Source organism: Panthera onca, chromosome B3, assembly GCF_046562875.1.
Source record: "Panthera onca isolate mPanOnc1 chromosome B3, mPanOnc1 haplotype 2, whole genome shotgun sequence".
Taxonomy (NCBI): Eukaryota; Metazoa; Chordata; class Mammalia; order Carnivora; family Felidae; genus Panthera; species Panthera onca.
Window position 1 is genome coordinate 71364928 of NC_138344.1, and position 14674 is coordinate 71379601.

At 41.1% G+C, this 14674-nt stretch overlaps 2 protein-coding genes across 2 annotated transcripts in view; one reads left to right on the forward strand and one right to left on the reverse strand.

The window, feature by feature from the left end:
* Positions 1 to 14674, reverse strand: part of RNASE9 (ribonuclease A family member 9 (inactive)) — a 126091-nt gene that overhangs the window by 23256 nt on the left and 88161 nt on the right. The window contains exons 4-5 of the transcript XR_014137808.1: positions 4217 to 4264; positions 1468 to 1579 (exon numbers count right to left, since the gene is read on the reverse strand). The gene's annotated coding sequence lies outside the window, so the exon portion shown is untranslated. The remainder of the gene's footprint in view (positions 1 to 1467; positions 1580 to 4216; positions 4265 to 14674) is intronic.
* On the forward strand, positions 9476 to 13665 carry RNASE10 (ribonuclease A family member 10 (inactive)). The gene is made up of 2 exons (XM_081795809.1): positions 9476 to 9795; positions 12173 to 13665. The coding sequence occupies exon 2, from the start codon at positions 12178 to 12180 to the stop codon at positions 12823 to 12825; it is 648 nt and encodes a 215-aa protein (XP_081651935.1). The 5' UTR covers positions 9476 to 9795; positions 12173 to 12177; the 3' UTR covers positions 12826 to 13665.

A 14674-nucleotide genomic window follows, 5' to 3' on the forward strand; every position in this document is an offset into this window, starting at 1 on the left:
CAGTGGGAAAGAAAAAAAGTAAGGGGCAATACTGTTGGTTTCGTCTGATTATTTATACACTTGCAGAAAGAGTGTTCATTTACCACATAGGTCTTCTTAATCTGCTTTGTAAATCTAGAGCCATATTATTATTGACTAGGCCACAAAATTTACTTTTTTCTGGAGGCTTCCTTCAGAATCTCAGATTGGACTTTTAAAAACCTCTACTGTTTGCTACCTTCGGTTTAGAAAAACCAAGCCCAAGAAACCCTTTCCACTAGGTTTCACCCATTGTACCCACAAATTTGGGTGAATTCCTTTCTTCTCAAGGTCCCCACAACTTCCTAAAGTTCCTGGCCTGACAAGAAGAGATCTTCCTCATCTACTGCAAAACTGGGACCCTGTAAACCAGGTACTACACAAGTTTTCCTGAGATGACTTTGTAGACATTAGTTCATCATACTGGATTAAACAAAGATCATTCTCAAAAATGACATCTGGGCAAGAACTTGGTTGCATAACTGATTTTTCTATGATATTCTGGTAAAAAGGAGGACAAATTCTTAAAAAAAAATTTTTTTAATGTTTACTTATTTTTGAGAGAGAGTGAGAGAGACAGGGTACAAGTGGGAGACAGGCAGAGAGAGAGGAAGACACAGAATCCAAAGCAGGCTTCAGGATCTGAGCTGTCAACACAGAGCCCTACCTGGGGCTTGAACACATGAACTGTGAGTTCATGACCTGAGCTGAAGTAGGATGCTTACCCAACTGAGTTCCAGAAAAGGAGGACAAATTTTTACTGGACTTATGCAAATAACTATACTGCCATGAGAAGTAAGGAGACCTGGTAAAATACTTAAGTACTAAAAAAAGGTAAGGAGACTTCCTGAATTCTTGGCAGTGGTGTGTGAGTCAGTAAAAATCAGATATCATTTAAGAATGTTTGTTTCAGTTTTAAAAAGTAGAATCTAGTAACTTGTTATAGATTATAGAGAGTTTAAGAAGAAAGAAAAAAGCCTTATTTTGATATTCAAAATAGAACATTAAAACAACATCAACACTGAAGTAGAACGTTAAGACAGTATTCTGAACAAGGCTGCTTGGGTGGCTCAAGTTGGTTAAGCGTCTGACTTCGGCACAGGTCATGATCTCACAGTTTGTGAGTTTGAGTCCTGCCTCAGGCTCTGGCTGGCGGTGCAGAGTCTGTTTGGGATTCTCTGTTTCCCTCTCTCCCTCTCCCCCTTCCTTGTGTGCATTCTCTCTTTCTCCTTCTCAAAAATAAACAACAACAAAAAAGCTTTAAAACAATATTTTGCTATCAAACTCAACACCCCAAAAACAATCCAGTGAAGAAATGGGCAAAAGACATGAATAGACACATCTCCAAAGAGGACATCCAGATGGCCAACTGACACATGAAAAAATGTTCAATATCCCTCATCATCTGGGAAATACAAATAAAAACCACAATGAGATACCACCTCATACCTGTTAAAATGGCTAACATCAACAACTCAGGCAACAACAGATGTTGGTGAGGATGTGGAGAAAGAGGATCTCTTTTGCACTGCTGGTGGGAATGCAAACTGGTGCAGGCATTCTGGAAAACAGTATGGAAGTTCCTCAAAAAATTAAAAATAGAACAACCCTACGACCCAGCAATTGCACTACTAGGCATTTATCCACGGGATACAGGTGTGCTGTTTCGAAGGGACACATGCACCCCAATGTTTATAGCAGCACTATCAACAATAGCCAATGTATTGAAAGAGCCCAAATGTCCATCTTGGATGAATGAATAAAGAAGATGTGGTATATATATACAATGGAGTATTACTCGGCAATCAAAAAGAATGAAATCTTGCCATTTGCAACTACGTGGATGGAACTAGAGGGTATTATGCTAAGTGAAATTAATCAGTCAGAGAAAGACAAATATCATATGACTTCACTCATATGAGGAATTTAATATACAAAACAGATGAACATAAGGGAAGGGAAGTAAAAATAATATAAAAACAGGGAGGGGAACAAAACATAAGAGACTCTTAAATATGGGGAACAAACAGAGGTTTGCTGGGGGAGTTGTGGGAGGTGGGATGGGCTAAATGGGCAAGTGGCTTAAGGAATCTACTCCTGAAATCACTGTTGTACTATATGCTAACTAACTTGGATGTAAATTAAAAAATAAAATAAAATAAAACAATATTCCATACAAACAACTACAAATTTTCTTTCTTCTTTCTTCTTCTTTTTTTTTTTTTCTGCAAACTTTCCTTATCAGTTCATTCAGTCCCATACAACTAATTCTTGTTCTGCTGGATCTTGAGTAAGCAGTCTCATGAAGTTGTCTGCTTATTGACTAAAAGGAGTTCTGGAAATCTTGGGTCAGTCCACAGGCTTGGTATGAAAGTTGACTAAGTGGTGTTAACTCAAAAGCCTGTTCTTAAGAATCTATGCTTTAAAGTGTCAACAGGGGCACCTGGATGACTCAGTCGGTTAAATGTCTGACTCTTAATCCCAGCTCAGGCCTTGATCAAGGTTTTGAGTTCAAGCCCTGTGTTGGGCTTAACACAGGGGATGAAGCCTACTTGAAATAAACAAACAAACAAACAAACAAACAAATAAATAGTCAATAGCTTTAAGTATCTGGTACAAATCCTTTTTCATGAGGCTCTGACACTGTCCTTTATTAAAGGCACAATTTCAGTCTAGTTTATAACAGAGCCTCCAGGAAAGCAATAGAGTAAAATAAAAACTATCTGTAGGTGACAGAGCTTCAAAATGCCTGTGGTTAGTTTATAGCTGATAATTTTCACTTTTTTACTTATTTTGAGACAGAGAGAGACAGAGCATGAATGGGGGAGGGGCAGAGAGAGAGGGAGACACAGAATCGGAAGCAGGCTCCAGGCTCCGAGCCATCAGCCCAGAGCCCGACGCGGGGCTCGAACTCACAGACTGTGAGATCGTGACCTGAGCCGAAGTCAGACGCTTAACCGACTGAGCCACCCAGGCGCCCCTATAGCTGATAATTTTCAAATGTGAAACCTTATGAAGTTTCATACTAAGAATAATGCAACTCACAAGGACATTTGGTTGTTTCTGTGGCATGTAAATCAGATAATAAAGCCATTTCAAAAAAAAATTTAGACAATATGTCTTTAACGATAATTAAGTCAATTTTAAAGAAGTCAGTGAATGTTTCTTATGCTGATTGATAAAAATGGATAACATAATTTTTATTGCAAATGCAACCCATCATGTTGGTGAGCTGGCATCTTTCCTAGTAGAGGTGTAGAATGTTAAGTGTGATTTGGGGGGAGCTCTTTCTGTAGACTTTGTTGGTTCTGGAAGTTCCTGTTGCACCAGAATAGTGCTTGTGGTCTGTTTTATTGGTCATATATTATTAACAAAACTCCCCCAACATTAGAGAAACTGCCAAAACCACTCAGTCAGAAAGAATAAGACATAGTACTGTAACTCCCCCAGAGGATCATCTACCAAATGAAACCAGGGCTACGCAGGGACTGAACAAGACAAGACCAAACCAAGGGAACTGCAGCAATTCAAGAGGATGAAAAGATTATAAGAATGAAAGATCTGGCAGAAGTTAGAGGGGTTGATTTCTGTAGACAGTGAGCAGCTTTATGTGAGTTCATTTTACAAATGTGAATTGTAATTTTTAATAAGAATTTGATAACAATTTTAATACAATTTTTAATAAGTGTAATAACTGATTTTTAATAACAGAAAATGTCCATCTTATATTAGATGGATGTTTATAAGATTGCTTTGGGCATCAATGGTAGCCAGTTATTCTCTAGTTCCATGAGGAAAGGACCTCAACTGGAACAGACCATCAGGGGCGAGACAGATGGTATGAGAGAGGGAACAACAGGTGGGAGCCTGTAGATCAAAGTCCTGCTCCTGTTCTGGTACCTGCTACCTACGTGGCCTTACGTGAGTCACTTAACATCTTAAGGCCTCAATGTTATTATAAAACAGGAGAAATAATTCTAGCTCTTCTTACTTGTTGGGGAAGTTGTAAGGGTCATATAAGGTAATTTAGGTGAAAATGAACCAAAATGAAAAGCCCTCGATTTAGATCCCTAGAAAGCCTAAAAAAACACCTTTGTATGAGCTGGAAGAAAAGCCAGTTCCTCTGGGTGAAGTCGGCTCTGTGCCCGTTTGTACAGTGTGTTGAGCAGAGCTCAGTTAAGGTTCAGTCTCTACTTACCTCCGTGGCTGGCCACCCTTGAGTAGAGCAGAACCTTCAGAACTGTTTCTGTAAGAAAAATCACATTACATGATATCGTAAGGAAGTGTTTACTCTCAAGATGTTTGTCGCATATCCTTAATAGTCTAGAGCCCTTTGTGTTTGGTGGGTCAGGCTAAACTGATGGAGCACACTGGAGTCCTAACAGATGCCAGAATTTAAACACTGGGTCATCTCAAATAACATGTCCATCTCTGAAAAATGCCTCCCCACCCCACTGTCCCCACTCTGGACTTTTGTATATCTGCTGGACAAGTGCATGACCAAAACCTGGGGATAAAAGCCAATGGTTTATTTGGGATCCACAGCAGAGTCAAATTCCTTATTAGTGAAATGTTGTTCCCTTTCCCTTTTGTGTCTCCTCTTAAGAAACTCCTCATAGCTGGAGAGCATCCAGCCCAGAGCTGAGCGGCACTATCCATCCAGTCAGCTGTCACTGGGCAGTAGCAGCTGCAACCACAGAATGAAGAAAAAGCTCCCAAGTGCACAGTGTAGCAAGATCCCTGGCCATTACTAATTCTTGTGTAAACCAGTGATTCTCAACCATGTCTCCAGATCCAAGCTTTTATAGAAAATATGTTGTATGTCCCTTTCACTCTCCTGAAGTGTGATTCTGAAACGCCCAGAGTCTAAGAGACCCCCAAAAACGAACCACCAGAGTCCAGAGTCAGAGCTAAGCAGCAAGGGTCATTTATTGCAGGTTCGAACCTGGACCTCTGCGCACCTGTTGCCGGTGACGCTAAGAGGCCCCGAGAGAGGTTTTTACACCCCTTTTGTAGACAGGTACAAACAAGTCATGGGGAAATCAGGAATTTTCCACAGTTACAGAGCTGCGATTGGTTGGTGTTTAAAGTTGGACACTTAGCAGTATTCGATTGGTTCCTGCCTTTAGATCAGACCACAACTGGGGGTACGGGTATCAACAATGATTGATCAGGAATACACGGATGTGCCAAGCAACAATGATTGATCAGGAATACACGGGTGGGCCAAGCAATTGTACAGAAGCAGAACAAGCTGGTTAGGCTTGGTTAGGTTTCAGTTTCCCGTAACTTAAGCTTTTAAGTTTCAGTTTTCTCAGACCTCTCAATTCACAGATACAATAACACATGTTTATGCATAAACCCAGGCAATTTGTCTTCAGTCTGAGCACTCAAACACCACTGCTCCGACAAATCTTGCCTTTTGCTCCTGCATTATTGGTTTTCCTCTCTGCTTAGTCTTTATTATCAATAAACAAGCTGTTGTTTTTCTTTTCTTAAAAAACAAAACAAAGTAGAAAACCAAACTTCTCTTGACACTTATGCTCATTTAGTCTCATACTTTAGGTACCTGGTCATAAGCTGATGTCTCCCAAATGTGTATCTCCACATCAGACTCGCCTGCTAATACAGGCTCCTATATTCACTATACTTAACTACCATCTGACATCGCAACTTGTAATTAAAAAAAAAAAAGTTTACTTGTTTTGAGAGAGAGAGAGAGAGCGAGAGAGGGAGAGAAAGACAGCACATGAGTGGGGGAGGGGCAGAGAGAGAGAGGGAGAGAGAGAATCCCAAACAGGCTTCACACTGTCAGCACAGAGCCTGATGTGGGGCCCGATCCCATAAACTGCAAGATCATGACCTGAGCTAAAATCAAGAGCTGGGGGCTCAATAGACTGAGCCAGCCAGGCACTCCTCAACTTGTAATTTTTATGGACATGTTGAACTTAACATCAACACAGGGCTGAGTGGGGTGGGAGAAGACCACAAGGATATACACCAAGTGTAAATAACCGTCTAGATGGGGGTCTTGGGTGTGCATACGTGTGTTTCTCTATACTATTATGTAAAACATCTGTAATGAGCCTTAACACTTAAAACAAGTTTTTATTCTGAAAAAAAAATATTGATTCACAGGGAGCTGCAAAGATAGTACAGGTCTAACGTACCTTTCACCTGTCTCCTCTGGTGATTACATCTTACACATTAGCATGATGTGTAAGATTGACATTAGCATAATGTGTGTGAGTATAGTTCTGTGTCATTTCATTTTATGTGTAGATTCATGCAATCACCACTGCAATCAAGATACAAAACTATTTCATCACCACAAAGGTCTCCCTGTGGGGGCGCCTGGCTGGCTCATTCAGTACAGCATGCAACTCTTGATCTCAGGGTTGTGAGTTTGAGCCCCACACTCATAGGCGTAGACAGTAGCTAAAAAAAAAAAAAAACTTACAAAAAGATCTCCCTTGTGGTATAGTCACATCTGTGTCCTTATCCCCACCATTCTAAACCCCTGACGAACACTACCATGTTCTCCATATTATATGATCTCATCTAAATGGAGTCATACGGTACATGACCATGTGATATTATTTTTTTTTTTTCGCTCAGCATAATGCCTTTGAAATTCATCCAGGTTGTTGTATCAGCAGATCGTCCCTCTTTATTGCTGAGTGGTATTCCATGGTACACATGTACTACAGTTTGTTTAGCCCTTCACTTGGTGGAGGATATTTGGGCTGCTTCCAGTTTTTGGCTGATGCAAATGAAACTGCTGTTAATATTTGTGTACAGGTTTTTGTGTAGACATATGTTTTCATTTCTCTGGGATAAACACCCCAGAGTGTGATTACCAAGTTGTATTATAATATATAGTTAGTATTTTAAGAACCTTCCAAACTGTTTTCCAGGGTAATTGTACCACTTATATTCCGATCAGCAATGTATGACAGATCCAGTTTTTCTGGATCTCTCCAGGCTTTCGCAGTCTCACTATTTTTTCATTATAGCAATTCTGATAGATGTGTAGTGATATCTTCCTCATTGCAGGTCACTGGAATTCTTTCTCCGCAGTCTTGTGCCCCCTGGTATTCTGCCCCATGAACTCTAGTTGCCTGGGCCTCCTTGGACTCTCAATTCTATCGCCTCAACTCAGGGAGACTGACAGACTCTGCCTGGGTCCCCCCTCCGTACCACCTGGCCTAGAAACTCTCCCCAGGGGGGAGGCTGGGGGAGTAAGCTCATCCCGTTTGGTGGCCCCTCTCTCAATGATCACTGTACTTCATTGTCTCTTGTCAATGCCTTGAAAATCTATCATTTCATATAATTCATTTTTTTTTTAGCAGTTTCAGGCAAAATCCAATCGCTGTTCCTCTATCCTGACTATAAGTGGAAGTCCATATTTTAGATTGATTTATGAGAAATAGCACTTATACTTAGAATCTAAGTCTTAGATGGATTCATTGTCAATTTTCTTATCAGAGCATCTATTCTATCTGTATCTCTCTATATATATCTACCTGCCTTTTATCTATCTATCTATCTATCTATCTACCTATCATCTATCTATCTACCTATCTAATCTATCTACCTTCCTGCTTGCCAATCATTGGTCTATCATAAATTTTGCTTAGCTAGAAGTCAAAGTTCTAATATCAGAACTGCCAATACTTACCTGTAGCATCTGAGACATTAACCTCTTCGGGTCACTTTATTTGTTTTTTTTAAACATTTTATTTATTTATTTATTTATTTATTTATTTGAGAGAGAGAGCACAAGCAGGGGAGGGGCAGAGAGAGAGGGAGACACAGAATCCAAAGCAGGCTCCAGGCCCTGAGCTGTCAGCACAGAGCCTGATGTGGGGCCCGAACCCATGAACCATGAGATCATGGCCTGAGCCGAAGTCGAATGCTCAATGAACTGAGCCACTCAGTCACCCCTTGAGTCACTTTATTTGTAAAATGAAGTGTTGGTCTATATGAGCCATAATTCCTTCTCTGAGATTCTAGATGTTGTTTGCCTTCTTGGAGAAGCAGTGAGCACTGTTGTTAGCTGCAGCTCTAGGATGTGTTATTTCTGATAGGAAAATGTATTGAGCAGGTAATGAGCATGTATTGATAATTGCTATGTAATAATAACTACAATAGCTAATATAGTGATCCTTTTACATGCAGTGTCTTGTGTAATCTTGACAACATCTCTGTGGGGTAAAAGCTACTATTACTCAAATTTAGAAGATGAGAAAGCTCAGGGCACCTTCTGGCTCAGTAGGTAGAGCCTGTGACTCTTGACCTCAGGGTTGTGAGCTAGAGTCCCACATTGGGGGTGGAGATTGCTTAAAAATAAAATTAAAAACAAATTCTTTAGAAGATGAGAAAACCATGGCCTAGAAAAGGGAAAAACAAAACCAAAACGCTGTCAGTCTAAAGGTTATACTTAGACCACAGACGTATGTCCTTTTTTCCTTTAATCGAGGTTAATTTCAGACAATTCCTAATAGTAACCAAAACACCTGATTATAAAGAAGAAGGTGATGAGTGTGGTTGAATATATTATCTTTGCTGACTCTAGACAGCTACTGGGTTCAGCAGAGGATTCTTTATGGCCTCTTCATGTTCCAAATAGACCTTACCAGAACAGATGGGCAGAATGGACACCAGAGAAGGATAGCACAGGCAAAAAGAGGGTGAAATGTAATAAACACCTGGAGTGAAGTAGATGCTAAGTGTTGGTTAGTTGTTATTACACTTATTGTAAATGATCATCCTCAGCACTGCAGAAGGTCAGCGAGGCATACCTTGCCAATCACAGAGGCAGTTCCCAGAGACAATTTGAAAACCCCTGCCTGCATGACAAAGCAAAAGATCCTCCTGAAGAGCCTTGTTTGCGTCCAGAGAAGGTTTGCATAGTGTTTTCACAATCTCCAGAGTGTTTTAAAAACTATTATCTCATGATGGCACTTTTAGCTAAGGAAGAGAAGAGAATCAACATTGTAACCCTCCGGGTTTTACTCACTCAGGCTGCAGGAACTGACAGAGGTAGTGCTGCTTTGGATAAGGTCTTATCTAGGGCTAAATTGTCAGGTTCGCAAAATCTGTCTGTTCTTATGGGAATGTGGTTTTTGGCTGGGTTGCAAATAGGGAGCAGGGAGTGGAGGACAGGGATAAGCTTCATAAGTTAAGTTATGTGCAAATTATGACTGACACAAATATTCCAAGTGTTCAAATTAAGTCATGACACAATTCTATAATGTAAAAAGCAAAATAGCCATGTCGGTCCATATAAAGGCCAAAGATCTCAATGTTCCAGAAATGACAGGAAAGGGTTAAAGGAAGTACATGCGGAGAATATTAAAAAATGACTTGATCTGAAATTCATGACAAAATAAGGCTGCTATAAACCTCAGGATAGTGGGTGTAACTCAGGAGTTGGACAATTGACCAAATGAAACTGTCTGATTTTCCTAGGCTGGAGACGTTTCCTGCCTTGGACGTCTGGGTCTGTCTCAATGTCCAAATAGCCTTACTTCAAAGTGTTTGTGGGAGCAGAGAGAATTGGGTGAGTGTGTTTATTCAGTGCTGGTGGGAGGAATGGAAGGAGGTTGGGCTTGGGAATTAAGTCTGGGTTTAAGAGCACATGGACCAGCAGGAGCTAACCATTTTTCTACAGACGAGCATCCAGGTCACTTTTCAGGAAGAAGGAAACCCTGGGAGGGAAGAACTTGGGGAACAGGAGAACACAAAAATCTTTGAGGCTACTTAGGTGTGGAGGTAAGTCACAGTGGTATTGAGTGCCCTAGGGAACAACATGGGAAGTTCTTTTACTTTAAAAAAAAATTTTTTAAATATTGACATATTTTTTACTTTAAAGTTACAACAATATTACAAAGAACTCCTGAATGCTCTCTATTCAGATACATAATTTTAAAAGCTTTCCCCCTGGGGCACCTGGGTAGCTCAGTTAGTTAAACATCAGACTCTTGATTTCCGTTCAGGTCATTATCTCACAGTTCATAAGTTCCAGCCGCAAGTCAGGCTCTGTGCTGACAGAATGGAGTCTGTTTGAGATTCTCTCTCTCCCTTTCTCTCTGCCCCTCCCTCACTCTCCCTATCTCTCTCTCAAAATAAATAAATAAACTTTAAAAATAAATAAAATAAACAAAAACTTGCCCCCTATATTAAAAAAAATCATTTTCTTTCTTTCTCTGTAAAGGCATGTATATACATACATATAACCTATATTTTGAACCATTTGAGGGTAAGTTGCAAACATTGTACCCCTTTATTCCTTAATATTTCAGGTTTCATTTTTAAGAAGATATTCTTTTTTTTTTTTTAATTTTTTTTTTTTTTAACGCTTATTTATTTTTGAGACAGGGAGAGACAGAGCATGAACAGGGGAGGGTCAGAGAGAGGGAGACACAGAATCTGAAACAGGCTCCAGGCTCTGAGCTGTCAGCATGAGCCTGATGCGGGGCTTGAACTCACAGACCGCGAGATCATGACCCGAGCCGAAGTCGGACGCTCAACCGACTGAGCCACCCAGGTGCCCCAAGAAGATATTCTTTTAAATAATCATAGTATACTATTTCAACTTTAGTATATCAAAGATTGATAGAACACTCCTATCTACTCCACAGACTATATTCTAATTTTATCAATTGTCTCAATGCTCTTTACAGCAATTTTCTTTTCTAGTAGGGAAGGTCAATCTCTCTCTCTCTCTCTCTCTCTCTCTCTCTCTCTCTAAGTTTATTTAGTTGTTTTGCGAGACAGAGATAGTGTGAGTGGGGGAGGGGCAGACAAAGAGGGAGAGAGAGAATCCCAAGCAGGCTATGTGCTGCCAATGCAGATCCTGACATGGGGCTTAAACTCATGAAACCGCAAGGTCATGACCTGAGCCAAAACCAAGAGCCAGATGGTTAACCGATTGGGCCACCCAGGCACCCCAGGAAGATCTCTCTTTGACTGGGGGATGAAATTGGCCTAGCAGGACAAAAATACATGTTCCTACTCTCAGCACTCATTGGGATCTTTATTAGTAGGGGAACCCCAGAAGATCAGTTGTTTGGTTGTTTTGGGTTTTTTTTGTTTGTTTCATTCTTACTCCATTTCCTCTCTGAGAGTACAAAACTAATCAGCAGGAAATATCCAAGTGCTAAAGAATATATATAAGAATATATATATAAGAATATTATATATAAAGAATATATATAAGAATATATATATATATATATAGAATATATATATATATATATATATATATATATATATATATATATATAGGCAGGAGGGGCAGAGAGAGAGAGGGAGATACAGAATCTGAAGCAGGCTCCAGGCTCTGAGCTGTCAGCACAGAGTCCGAGCCAGGGTTCAAACCCACAAGCCGTGAGATCATGACCTGAGTTGAAGTTGGATGCTCAACCGACTGAGCCACCCAGGTGCCCCAAGAGATCTTTAGTAGTAGAAGGTTTCTGGCATGACATCATGTGGTTTTAACAGGGTCCTGGGATGCGAAATTGGGCATAGCCTCCCTGCCAACACCCCACCTGTCCCTACCACACAGTCTAAGCTTAGGAGTAAGAATGGACCATGGTACTTCTTCTATTTCTTTTTATCTTTTGAGGGGAGGGGTGGGTAGAAAGGAGAGTAATAGATGCTTGAAGGAGCAAAAATTGACTTGGGATAAAAATAGAGAGATCGTCTCCTATGACAATTCTAGTCCTTTACTGAGAATAAGGCTTTCTCTAGGAATTTCTCTCAAGGAAAGTGTGACACTGTACTTATTTGTCTTCTCAACCATTCTCTTGGGTTATTTGGAACTAATTTCTGTTTAAGAGTCACTGGATGTCAACTTTCCCCACTGACTCCGCATATGTGAACCAATTTTAGGGCTGCTTCTCCCCACCATCTTCCTGTTCTGCAGGATAAGCTGTGGCTTATCACACAGCAACAGGAATGTTGTGGGGAGTGACCAGAGAAATGGGAAAAGAACAAGCAAGAATCTCTCCCTTGAGGGGATTGGGTAGTGCGGAGAAAGGAGAGGAGACCCCAAAGACCAAGTTGTCAGGGTTTAGGGAGTCTGGGGTCCCCGATGGAGCCAATTTTCATCTCAAAGTCAGTCCTTCTGTTTCCCTTCTCCCTCCAGGAAAGATGAAGCTGACTCTGGTACAGATCTTCTTTATGATGTTGCTGCTGTTACTGGGCCTGGGGGTGGGTCTGGGGTTGGGACTTCAGATGGCTGCCGCAGTCCTCGAGGATAGTGATGAGCCCCTGAGTGAGTTTTTGTCTAGCGATTCAGAGGACAACACCAAAGCCACTAAAGGAGAGGGCATCCGAACTACAGAAACCATGCTGCTTAGCAACAAAGGAATAGTGCAACCTGGCTGGCCAGAAGAGACAATCCTTGGTGAAGACGAAGTTGGAGGGAACAAGATGCTCAGAGCTGAAGCTCCCTTGCAGAGCAACAAAGACTATCTCAGGTTTGACCTGATGGCCAGGGAATGCAATGCTCTGATGGCACACAAGGTGAAGGAACACAACCACACATGCATAGCCCAGTACACATTCATCCACGAGGATCTAGATACAGTCAGAGCTGTCTGTAATAATCCTGTTGTTGCCTGTGAACTCAAGGGAGGCAAATGCCACAAAAGCTCTCGTCCTTTTGATTTGACATTCTGCAAGTTATCCAAACCAGGCCAAGTCACTCCTCACTGTAATTACCTCACTTTCATTTTTGAAAAGTTTATTATTATATCCTGTAATGACATGAAGGTCGAGGTGATGTCCGGACAATGAAGCAACTTCCCTTCTTCTTCCCCTTCCCCTTCTCCTCTTTCCCTTCCTTCCCACTTCCTTCTCATACCCTTTTCCTCCTGTTAGGTGTTCTGCAAAAAAGGTTCTGGGAAGAGAGGCTGACCTATTCCTTACCACTGTCCCCTGAAAACACAATTCTTCATTGTCCTAGGTTTCACCCACCCTGCATTTTTTTTTGCTGGGGTTACAGGTGGCAAAATAGGGTAATGATATATGGTCTCTCCAGGCCCTCCATCACTCCTGCCCTGGAAAGGGATCAGTGAAGAGATTCTCTAGTATCTGCTGTGACCAGTCTGTTCCCTGGTATGTTTGCCTTTGGATATGGACTACAGGAGCTCACTGTAGTCCCATGTCCTTCCCTGTGATCCATGAGCCTCTAGGACAGTCACGTGAGCCCCTTGGGCTTTCCACACAGCACCCCTGCACTGCAGAAGCAAATCAGTGACTGTATCTAGGACTGTAGGACTGCATCTGGTGAACCATGTGGATAAGGTTTTTTTTCTTGAGTTACCCAAAATATAAGTTTCAGGTAAAGAATTGTGGACCTGTATACATGATTTAATTAGCCTTTAATTAATTTGAGTATACAATATATGACCCTATGAAGTCATAAGCATCTTTGTAGAAGCAACTATATTATAAGTTTCTCCTATATTCTTCTTTGGCACATTTATTGATTATCTGCTTGTTGATTATCTGGGACCTTTTCAGGAGTTATAAAAATTGTATGAAACATAGAATCATTCAAGAGGAGCAAGTTTTCTGACCCCTGTCAAACACTATGCAGTCAATAAAAACTGCTGAGTAGCCTGATTCACATTTCAGAGGGCTCAATGTGTTCTTTTCTCTTCCAGACAAGCAGGAAGGAAGCTATCCTTCTATGTGGACACTCTACTAGATGCTGTCACCTACTTGGTTTTACATAATCCCTATAAAGAGGGACAGTAGATAAGCTCCACTTTACAGATGAGAAGTAACAGGCTCAGAGAGGCCAATTTCACCTTGACCAAGATCACCCCACTTATAAATGGTTGATCTATAATTCAAATGGGGTGTTCCTTGCAAATTGGTGCAGCCGCTCTGGAAAGCAGTGTGGAGGTTCCTCAGAAAATTAAAAATAGACCTACCCTATGACCCAGCAATAGCACTGCTAGGAATTTATCCAAGGGATACAGGAGTACTGATGCATAGGGGCACCTGTACCCCAATGTTTATAGCGGCACTCTCAACAATAGCCAAATTATGGAAAGAGCCTAAATGTCCATCAACTGATGAATGGATAAAGAAATTGTGGTTTATATACACAATGGAATACTACGTGGCAATGAGAAAAAATGAAATATGGCCTTTTGTAGCAACATGGATGGAACTGGAGAGTGTGATGCTAAGTGAAATAAGCCATACAGAGAAAGACAGATACCATATGGTTTCACTCTTATGTGGATCCTGAGAAACATAACAGAAACCCATGGGGGAGGGGAAGGAAAAAAAAAAAAAAAAAAGAGGTTAGAGTGGGAGAGAGCCAAAGCATTAGAGACTGTTAAAAACTGAGAACAAACTGAGGGTTGATGGGGGGTGGGAGGGAGGGCAGGGTGGGTGATGGGTATTGAGGAGGGCACCTTTTGGGATGAGCACTGGGTGTTGTATGGAAACCAATTTGACAGTAAATTTCATATATTAAAAAAAAAAAAAAAAAAAAAAAAAAAAAAAAAAACAAATGGGGTGTTCCTGCCCTTCCCTTCATTTGCTGCTTCCCGATTTGCAGCACCCTTCAGTTTGCTCTCCTGGACCCCAAAGGGTGAAATTCAACTCACTAGAGGTTAGGGCCTGG

Coding starts and splice junctions, on each gene's coding strand:
- RNASE10 (XM_081795809.1), top strand. CDS start 12,178: ATGAAGCTGACTCTGGTACAGATCTTCTTTATGATGTTGCTGCTGTTA.